At 57.5% G+C, this 10,912-nt stretch overlaps 1 protein-coding gene across 1 annotated transcript; it reads right to left on the bottom strand.

The window, feature by feature from the left end:
• Window positions 1-7,304: 7,304 nt before the first annotated feature.
• On the bottom strand, window positions 7,305-10,761 carry LOC144490435 (lysosome-associated membrane glycoprotein 1-like). The gene is made up of 3 exons (XM_078208178.1): window positions 10,565-10,761; window positions 8,882-9,058; window positions 7,305-8,553 (listed from the first exon to the last, which is right to left on the bottom strand). The coding sequence occupies exons 1-2, from the start codon at window positions 10,695-10,697 to the stop codon at window positions 8,919-8,921; spliced, it is 273 nt and encodes a 90-aa protein (XP_078064304.1). The 5' UTR covers window positions 10,698-10,761; the 3' UTR covers window positions 7,305-8,553; window positions 8,882-8,918.
• Window positions 10,762-10,912: the final 151 nt, after the last annotated feature.

Here is a 10,912-nt window from a genome sequence, read left to right as displayed (position 1 = left end):
GATGACACGAAGATGAGTGGCAGAGCAAAGTGTGCAGAGGATGCTGAAAGTCTTCAAAGGCATATAGATAGTCTAAGTGAGTGGGCGAGGGTCTGGCAGATGGAGTACAATGTTGGTAAATGTGAGGTCATCCATTTTGGTCGGAATAACAGCAAAATGGACTATTATTTAAATGGTAAAAAATTGCAGCATGCTGCTGTGCAGAGGGACCTGGGTGTCCTTGTGCAGGAATCTCAAGGAGTTGGTTTGCAGGTGCAGCAGGTAATTAAGAAGGCAAATGGAATTTTGTCCTTCATTGCGAGAGGGATGGAGTTTAAAAACAGCGAGGTTATGTTGCAGCTGTATAAGGTGCTGGTGAGGCCACACCTGGGGTACTGTGTACAGTTTTGGTCTCCTTACTTGAGAAAGGATAAACTGGCACTGGAGGGGGTGCAGAGGAGATTCACTGGGTTGATTCCGGAGTTGAGAGGGTTGGCTTATGAGGAGAGACTGAGTAGACTGGGGCTATACTCATTGGAATTCAGAAGAATGAGGGGAGATCTTCTAGAAACATATAAGGTTATGAAGGGAATAGATAAGATAGAAGCAGGGTAGTTGTTTCCACTGGCGGGTGAAACTAGAACTAGGGGGCATGGCCTCAAAATAAGGGGAAGCAGATTGAGGACTGAGTTGAGGAGGAACTTCTTCACAAAAAAGGGTTGTGAATCTGTGGAATTCCCAGCCCAGTTGAGGCTACCTCATTGAATGTTTTTAAGGCAAGGATGGATAGATGTTTGAACAGTAAAGGAATTAAGGGTTATGGTGAGTGGGCGGGTAAGTGGAGCTGAGTCCATGAAAAGATCAGCCATGATCTCATTGAATGGCGGAGCAGACTCGAGGGGCCAGATGGCCCACTCCTGCTCCTAGTTCTTATGTCCCTGGTGCTGAGGCAGCAGTGCTAACCACTGTGTATGGGGGGGAGAGACCCCAACCAGGGGAGTAAAGGATATTCACAAATGGATCCAATGGGATATTCAGGAGAAGATTGTTTACCCAGGGAGTTGGGTGCTGGTGGAAGCTGGATAAACACACGAGGGTGAAAGGAATACAAGGATAGGGTGAGATGGAGAGGGGGAGGCTCGTGTGGAGCAGAGACACCAGCACTGAGCAGATGGGCCGAACGGCCTGGCCCCTCGCTGGTGATACTTTGCCACAATTGGAGTTTGAAGCTGGGAATGCTGGGTAAACTATTAGTCAGTGCCTCCATTTTAACATTCTCACTTTCAAATCCCTCCATGGTCTGACTCCTCCCTATCTCTAACCGTCTACACCCCCTCCCTTTCTCTGTAACCTCCTCCAGCCCCCTACACCCCCTCTCTATCTCTGTAACCTCCTCCAGCCCCTACACCCCCTCTCTATCTCTGTAACCTCCTCCAGCCCCCTACACCCCCTCCCTATCTCTGTAACCTTCTCCAACCCCTAGACACCCTCTCTATCGCTGTAACCTCCTCCAGCCCCCTACACCCCCTCTCTATCTCTGTACCCTCCTCCAGCCCCTACACCCCCTCCTTATCTCTGTAACCTCCTCCAGCCCCCTACACCCCCTCTCTATCTCTGTAACCTCCTCCAGCCCCCTACACACCCTTCCTATCTCTGTAACCTCCTCCAGCCCCCTACAACCCCTCCCGATCTCTGTAACCTCCTCCAGCCCCTACACCCCCTCCCTATCTCTGTAACCTCCTCCAGCCCCTACACCCCCTCCCTATCTCTGTAACCTCCTCCAGCCCCTACACCCCCTCCCTATCTCTGTAACCTCCTCCAGCCCCCACACGCCCTCTCTATCTCTGTAACCTCCTCCAGCCCCTACACCCCCTCCCTATCTCTGTAACCTCCTCCAGCCGCTACACCCCCTCCCTATCTCTGTAACCTCCTCCAGCCCCTACACCCCCCTCCCTATCTCTGTAACCTCCTCCAGCCCCTACACCCCCTCTCTATCTCTGTAACCTCCTCCAGCCCCTACACCCCCTCCCTATCTCTGTAACCTCCTCCAGCCCCTACATTCCTCCCTATCTCTGTAACCTCCTCCAGCCTCTACACCCCCTCCTTATCTCTGTAACCTCCTCCAGCCCCTACACCCCCTCTCTATCTCTGTAACCTCCTCCAGCCCCGACACCCCCTCCCTATCTCTGTAACCTCCTCCAGCCCCTACACCCCCTCCCTATCTCTGTAACCTCCTCCAGCCCCTACATTCCTCCCTATCTCTGTAACCTCCTCCAGCCTCTACACCCCTCCCTATCTCTGTAACCTCCTCCAGCCCCTACACCCCCTCCCTATCTCTGTAACCACCTCCAGCTCCTCCCAATCTCTGTAACCTCCTCCAGCCCCTTCACCCCCTCCCTATCTCTGAAACCTCCTCCAGGCTCTACACCCCCTCCCTATCTCTGTAACCTCCTCTAGCCCTTACACCCCTCCCTATCAATCTAACCTCCTCCAGCCCCTATATCCCTCCCTATCTCTGTAACCTCCTCCAGCTCTTACACCCCTCCCTATCTCTGTAACCTCCTCCAGCCCCTTCACCCCCTCCCTATCTCTGTTACCTCCTATAGCCCCTCCATCCCCTCCCTATCTCTGTAACCACCTCCAGTCCCTCCCGATCTCTGTAACCTCCTCCAGCCCCTTCACCCCCTCCCTATCTCTGAAACCTCCTCCAGGCTCTACAACCCTCCCTATCTCTGTAACCACCTACAACCCCCCGTTTCTCTAACCCCCTCCAGCCCCTATAACCATCCCCATCTCTGTAACCTCCTCCAGTCCCGACAACTCTCCCAATCTCTGTAATCTCCTCCAGCCCCTACACACCCTCCCTATCTCTGTAACCTCCTCCAGTCCCTACAACCTTAGTCTCACTTACTTAGTCTTACTTCGGTGGTTGGTAAATTGATGGAAAAGGTCCTTAGGGATGGGATTTATGACCATTTAGAAAGATGCGGATTAATCCGGGATAGTCAGCACGGATTCGTGAAGGGCAAGTCGTGCCTCACAAATTTGATAGAATTTTTTGAGGAGGTAACTAAGTGTGTTGATGAAGGTAGGGCAGTTGATGTCATATACATGGATTTTAGTAAGGCGTTTGATAAGGTCCCCCATGGTCGGCTTATGATGAAAGTAAGGAGGTGTGGGATAGAGGGAAAGTTGGCCGATTGGATAGGTAACTGGCTATCTGATCGAAGACAGAGGGTGGTGGTGGATGGAAAATTTTCGGACTGGAGGAAGGTTGCTCGCGGAGTGCCACAGGGATCAGTGCTTGATCCTCTGCTCTTTGTGATTTTTATTAATGACTTGGAGGAGGGGGCTGAAGGGTGGATCAGTAAATTTGCTGATGAAACCAAGGTTGGTGGAGTAGTGGATGAGGTGGAGGGCTGTTGTAGGCTACAAAGAGACATAGATAGGATGCAAAGCTGGGCTGAAAAATGGCAGATGGAGTTTAACCCTGATAAATGTGAGGTGATTCATTTTGGTAGGACTAATTTAAATGTGGATTACAGGGTCAAAGGTAGGGTTCTGAAGACTGTGGAGGAACAGAGAGATCTTGGGGTCCATATCCACAGATCTCTAAAGGTTGCCACTCAAGTGGATAGAGCTGTGAAGAAGGCCTATAGTGTGTTAGCTTTTATTAACAGGGGGTTGGAGTTTAAGAGCCGTGGGGTTATGCTGCAACTGTACAGGACCTTGGTGAGACCACATTTGGAATATTGTGTGCAGTCTGGTCACCTCACTATAAGAAGGATGTGGAAGTGCTGGAAAGAGTGCAGAGGAGATTTACCAGGATGCTGCCTGGTTTGGAGGGTAGGTCTTATGAGGAAAGGTTGAGGGAGCTAGGGCTGTTCTCTCTGGAGCGGAGGAGGCTGAGGGGAGACTTAATAGAGGTTTATAAAATGATGGGGGGGATAGATAGAGTGAACGTTCAAAGACTATTTCCTCGGGTGGATGGAGCTATTACAAGGGGGCATAACTATAGGGTTCGTGGTGGGAGATACAGGACGGATATCAGAGGTAGGTTCTTTACGCAGAGAGTGGTTGGGGTGTGGGATGGACTGCCTGCAGTGATAGTGGAGTCAGACACTTTAGGAACATTTAAGCGGTTATTGGATAGGCACATGGAGCACACCAGGATGATAGGGAGTGGGATAGCTTGATCTTGGTTTCAGATAAAGCTCGGCACAACATCGTGGGCCGAAGGGCCTGTTCTGTGCTGTACTGTTCTGTGTTCTAACCCTCCCTATCTCTGTAACGCCCTGCAACCCTCCGAGATCTCTGTGCACCTCCAATTCCAGCCTTTCGAGCATTCCCCAATTCCCTTCGCTCCACGGCTGGTGCCGTGCCGTTAGCTGCTTGGGTCGCTAAGTGTTGGAATTCCCTCCCTAAACGCCCCCTTCTCACACGGTGGCGCAGTGGGTTAGCACCGCTGCCTCACAGCGCCAGGGTCCCGGGTTCAGTCCCAGCGGCACGGTGGCACAGTGGGTTAGCGCTGCTGCCTCACAGCGCCAGGGACCCGGGTTCAATCCCAGCGGCACGGTGGCACAGTGGGTTAGCGCTGCTGCCTCACAGCGCCAGGGACCCGGGTTCAATCCCAGCGGCACGGTGGCACAGTGGTTAGCGCTGCTGCCTCACAGCGCCAGGGCCCCGGGTTCAATCCCAGCGGCACGGTGGCACAGTGGGTTAGCACCGCTGCCTCACAGCGCCAGGGACCCGGGTTCAATCCCAGCGGCACGGTGGCACAGTGGGTTAGCACTGCTGCCTCACAGCGTCGGGGACCCGGGTTCAATCCCCGGCTCGGGTCACTGTCTGTGCGGAGTCTGCACGTTCTCCCCGTGTCTGCGTGGGTTTCCTCCGGGTGCTCCGGTTTCCTCCCACAGTCTGAAAGACGTGCTGGTTAGGGTGCATTGGCCATGCTAAATTCTCCCTCAGTGTTACCCAAACAGGCGCCGGAGTGTGGCGACTAGGGGATTTTCACGGTAACTTCATTGCGGTGTTAATGTAAGCCGACTCGTGACACTAATAAATGAATACAGTTTATAAAGTTTTCTCTTTGTCTAGCTCTTTGACCTGGTGTGTGTACATTGGGACAGTTACTGCTCCGGGAGGGTGTGGGGGAGGGTGTGGGGGGGGGGGGGGAGGGTGGTGGGGGGGGGGGGGGGGGGTGTGTGTGGTGCGTTCGTTCGTTCTCCTCTGGGCCGTGTCACGCTCACTGCACGTCCCATTTTAAACCTCTCTCGCTGCCCACGGGCTCCGTCTCCTCTCTGTCTCTGGCTCCGTCGAGCTGCCATCCGCCACCCCCCCCCCCCCCCCCAAGAACAGACAGGAGCAGGGAGAGAGGCCATTCAGCCCCATTTCCAAATCCTGGCCCAGCTGCACCCGAGCTCCCTGGCCAGGGTTTTCCAGCCCTTCCCCAGCCGGCGGGACTTTCCAGTTCCGCCAAAGGCGACCCTGCTCGCAGTGCCTTACATGGGGGTTACGCAACGCGGATGTCCAATGACTTTCAGCGGGACAGGGGGATCCTGCCAGTAACAGGCTGCCTGCGCCGCTGGCAAAATGTCATGGGGGAGGGGGGGTGGAGGGGCAAAGATTTCAGGCCCTGTCCCATCTTTGCAGTTGGGCAGACGTACAGTGCTGAGGAGGTGCTGCACTGTCAGAAACACCGTTTGCACCCCCCGCCATGAGAGATCTGGCAGCCACTATTGTAGAACTCTGTGTACAGTTTGGTTTCCTGATTGAAGGAGAGGTGTATGATGATTGGAGGCAGTGCAGAGGAGGATGATCCAGGGTACGGAGGGACTGCAGTATAAGGGAAGGTTAGACCAGTTGGGTCAGTAACTCCTCGACAATGAGAGGTGGTCCTGATGGAACCATTAATCCAGAAAGTTACCGCCTCGCCCGTCCGAGGCTCGTAAGATCCCACCCAAGGCCAACGGAGAATTGCCGTCCTGCGAACCTCGCCCGATTCTGGGTCGGGTGTGCCAGTAAAATTCCGGCAATAGAATCCCTACAGTGCAGGAGGAGGCCATTCAGCCCATCGAACCTGCACCGACCACAATCCCACCCAGGCCGTATTCCCATAACCCCATGTGTTTACCCGAGCCATTGCCCCTGACACTAAGGGGCAATTTAGCATAGCCAATCCCCCTAACCTACACATCTTTGGACACTAAGGGGCAATTTAGCATAGCCAATCCCCCTAACCTACACATCTTTGGACACTAAGGGGCAATTTAGCATGGCCAATCCACCTAACCTGCACATCTTTGGACACTAAGGGGCAATTTAGCATGGCCAATCCACCTAACCTACACATCTTTGGACACTAAGGGGCAATTTAGCATGGCCAATCCACCTAACCTGCACATCTTTGGACACTAAGGGGCAATTTAGCATGGCCAATCCACCTAACCTGCACATCTTTGGACACTAAGGGGCAATTTAGCATGGCCAATCCACCTAACCTACACATCTTTGGACACTAAAGGGCAATTTAGCATGGCCAATCCACCTAACCTGCACATCTTTGGACACTAAGGGCAATTTAGCATGGCCAATCCCCCTAACCTGCACATCTTTGGACACTAAGGGCAATTTAGCATGGCCAATCCACCTAACCTACACATCTTTGGACACTAAAGGGCAATTTAGCACGGCCAATCCACCTAACCCACACACCTTTGGACACGAACGGGCAATTTAGCATGGCCAATCCACCTAACCCGCACATCTTTAGACACTAAGGGGCAATTTAGCATGGCCAATCCACCTAACCTGCACATCTTTGGACACTAAGGGACAATTTAGCATGGCCAATCCACCTAACCTGCACATCTTTGGACACGAACGGGCAATTTAGCATGGCCAATCCACCTAACCCGCACATCTTTAGACACTAAGGGGCAATTTAGCATGGCCAATCCACCTAACCTGCACATCTTTGGACACTAAGGGACAATTTAGCATGGCCAATCCACCTAACCTGCACATCTTTGGACACTAAGGGACAATTTAGCATGGCCACTGCATTGGGATGGGGAGTCTGTGATTCCCCCACACGGTGATGGGACTTTCCCTGTTTCGGAGTGTGGTTTACCCAAATAAACATTCCCTGACGGCGAGCATCTGAAGCATTGGTGTCCGCTGTGACCACAGCTGGGCCTCCCGCGGTGGTGACTGGATGATGGGAGGCGGGGGGGATTCCTTGGGACATTGAAGCAATGTCAGTCACTCGAGACAGGCACGTGTTATAACCATATATTAGAGAGAGAGGAAGTGAAAGTAGAGTCTTTCAACAAAAAACAAGATTTTATTACAAATATATATTCAACACAGCAAAAAACATGATGTTATGTATGAATGGGGTTACCGTGACAATGGACAGCTTGCTATGTTAGTGCCCTTCCTTCCAGCCACCCCCTGGTCGATCAGCTCCATTGGTGGCTGTGCCCTGGGGTTAAATTCCCCCATCCCCAAATCTTGCCCGTGAGATTTTGAAGTTCAGGTTCTGAGGCAAGCGTGGTTGTTCTGGCGGGGCCGCGACTCGGGAGAACCAGCAGCACCAAAGGAGGCCGTTCGTCCCGCTGTAACTGTGCTGGCCCGCTGAAAGAACTATTCGGCAAACTCTCGCTCCCAACAGCCCTGCAATTCCCTTTGGACGGTTCCGACTGAAGCCGCCTCCAGCTGCCCTTTCAGGGTCCAGCAAGATTCACCTGGTAAGAATCATAACCATAACCCCAGCAGAATCTAATCGCCCACTTTTCAGGTTCCAATCAAATTTCCATTAAATAAAACGCGAAAAAAACCGCAACGCCCAAACACCCCACTTCATCCGACTACGGAACATTCCCCATCTCACCCCTCACCCTAATAAACAACCTGACCTCGTAACCCCCCACACCCACCCCCCCGCCTCCCCACTGAACCAGTAACCCCCCCGACCCAGGAACCCCCCTGACCCAGGAACCCCCCTGACCCAGGAGCCCCCCTGACCCCTGACCCAGTAACCCACCTCAACCCCAACCCAGGAACTCTCCCACTGACCCAGTAACCCCCCCCATTGACCCAGTAAACCCCCCCCACTGAGCCAGTAACCCCCCCATTGACCCAGTAAACCCCCCCCACTGACCCAGTAACCCCCCTCACCCCACTGACTCAGTAGCCCTCCCCACTGACCCAGTAACCCCCCCATTGACCCAGTAAACCCCTCCCCACTGACCTAGTAACCCCCCCACTCACCCCACTGACCCAGTAACACCCCCCTCACCACAGGACCCAGTAAACCACCCCCATCCCCACCACCCCCTCCCACCCCCCGCAACTCACCGTGGACCTCAGGAACCCTGGCATTTCAACCCTGACCCCAGAACATGCCACCTCCACACATCTCCCCCTGCCCACCTCCACACACTCCATCTCCCCCTGCCCACCCTCTCCCCCCACATTCTCCCCGTGTCGGATTTCGCACCCATGTTGTGGTGGAGGGGTCATTGGGGATCGGGGGAGGGGGTGTTGGGGAATGGGGGGGGGGGAGAGGGGGTGTTGGGGAATGGGGGGGGGGGGAAGAGGGGGTGTTGGGGAATGGGGGGGAGGGGGTGTTGGGGAATGGGGGGGAGGGGGTGTTGGGGAATGGGGGGGAGGGGGTGTTGGGGAATGGGGGGAGGGGGTGTTGGGGAATGGGGGGGGAGGGGGTGTTGGGGAATGGGGGGGGAGGGGGTGTTGGGGAATGGGGGGGAGGGGGTGTTGGGGAATGGGGGGGAGGGGGTGTTGGGGAATGGGGGGGGGGGGTGTTGGGGAATGGGGGGGGGAGGGGGTGTTGGGGAATGGGGGGGGAGGGGTGTTGGGGAATGGGGGGGGGGTTGGAGAGGGGGCGGAGGGGGATTGGGGTCGGAGATTGGACCAATCTAGATGCTCTGGTACCCGGCTGGGGTCCTCCTCCGGCCAATCAGATAGGCCAAGACGACGACGATGATGAGCACGATTAGAACAACAACAACAACAATGGCCACAACCGGCAGCTTCCTGTCCTGGAAGCAGAACTCAGCTGTGAGAGAGACAGAGAGAGGGAGACACAGAGATCAGACTCAGAGCCAGCAATAATAACCCCTTCCCTCCCCCCCTCCGCCTCCCCTCCCTCCGCCTCCCCTCCCTCCGCCTCCCCTCCCTCCGCCTCCCCTCCCTCCGCCTCCCCTCCCTCCCTCCGCCTCCCCTCCTCCGCCTCCCCTCCCTCCGCCTCCCCTCCCTCCGCCTCCCCTCCCTCCGCCTACCCTCCCTCCGCCTCCCCTCCCTCCGCCTCCCCTCCCTCCGCCTCCCCTCCCTCCCTCCGCCTCCCCTCCCTCCCTCCGCCTCCCCTCCCTCCCTCCGCCTCCCCTCCCTCCCTCCGCCTCCCCTCCCTCCCTCCGCCTCCCCTCCCTCCCTCCGCCTCCCCTCCCTCCCTCCCCCAATCCCTCCCTCCCTCCCCCAATCCCTCCCTCCCTCCGCCTCCCCTCCCTCCCTCCGCCTCCCCTCCCTCCCTCCGCCTCCCCTCCCTCCCTCCGCCTCCCCTCCCTCCCTCCGCCTCCCCTCCCTCCCTCCGCCTCCCCTCCCTCCCTCCGCCTCCCCTCCCTCCCTCCGCCTCCCCTCCCTCCCTCCGTCTCCCCTCCCTCCCTCCGCCTCCCCTCCCTCCCTCCGCCTCCCCTCCCTCCCTCCGCCTCCCCTCCCTCCCTCCCTCCGCCTCCCCTCCCTCCCTCCCTCCGCCTCCCCTCCCTCCCTCCCTCCGCCTCCCCTCCCTCCCTCCCTCCGCCTCCCCTCCCTCCGCCTCCCCTCCCTCCCTCCGCCTCCCCTCCCTCCCTCCGCCTCCCCTCCCTCCCTCCGCCTCCCCTCCCTCCCTCCGCCTCCCCTCCCTCCCTCCGCCTCCCCTCCCTCCCTCCCCCAATCCCTCCCTCCCTCCCCCAATCCCTCCCTCCCTCCGCCTCCCCTCCCTCCCTCCGCCTCCCCTCCCTCCCTCCGCCTCCCTCCCTCCGCCTCCCCTCCCTCCCTCCGCCTCCCCTCCCTCCCTCCGCCTCCCCTCCCTCCCTCCGCCTCCCCTCCCTCCGCCTCCCCTCCCTCCCTCCGCCTCCCCTCCCTCCCTCCCTCCCTCCGCCTCCCCTCCCTCCCTCCCTCCCTCCCTCCGCCTCCCCTCCCTCCCTCCCTCCGCCTCCCCTCCCTCCCTCCCTCCGCCTCCCCTCCCTCCCTCCGCCTCCCTCCCTCCCTCCCTCCGCCTCCCCTCCCTCCCTCCCTCCGCCTCCCCTCCCTCCGCCTCCCCTCCCCTCCCTCCCTCCGCCTCCCCCCGCCTCCCCTCCCTCCCTCCGCCATCTGGTTGTCTCTGTTGAATGGAGGCCCTGTGCTGACCCTCTGCACGGGGACGGAAGGGGGGGGGGGGGGCGGAGCCCCTCCCTGAGGTTACCCACTGACAGCAGCGCTCCCTCCGTCGCCACGGTGTCGGCACCTCCAGCCGCACCTCCATGGGCTGCCCCGAAGGTGGAGACGGGCGCTATCAGAACGCATGTCCTTACCCCCCGCGCGTTTTTACCTGAACCGAACTGTTGGTTTTTGGCGAATTTGAAGACTTGGATTTGTTGGTCCACCAGGTCCACGCGGAAGGTGCTCTTGGCCTCCACCGACTGGTTGGAACAGCGGTAGGAGTGTCCAAGCTGGGTCTGCATTATCACGAGGCTGGTATTGTGCACGGTGTAGCGAGAGGCCTCTGTCGAAACAATCCAACGCTCGGGTTAGAATCCCCCCGGCCAAATGCTCAGATTGTTTCACCTCCCCTCTAGCGCGCCATGGGCACGGCGGCACGGTGGGTTGGCACTGCCACCCCACAGCGCCAGGGTCCCAGGTTCGATTCCAGCCTCGGGTCACTGTCTGTGCGGAGTCT

Source organism: Mustelus asterias, unplaced genomic scaffold (assembly GCF_964213995.1).
Source record: "Mustelus asterias unplaced genomic scaffold, sMusAst1.hap1.1 HAP1_SCAFFOLD_3274, whole genome shotgun sequence".
Taxonomy (NCBI): Eukaryota; Metazoa; Chordata; class Chondrichthyes; order Carcharhiniformes; family Triakidae; genus Mustelus; species Mustelus asterias.
Note: the sequence above shows the minus strand (reverse complement) of the source record. Positions and strands in the feature narration are given on the sequence as shown.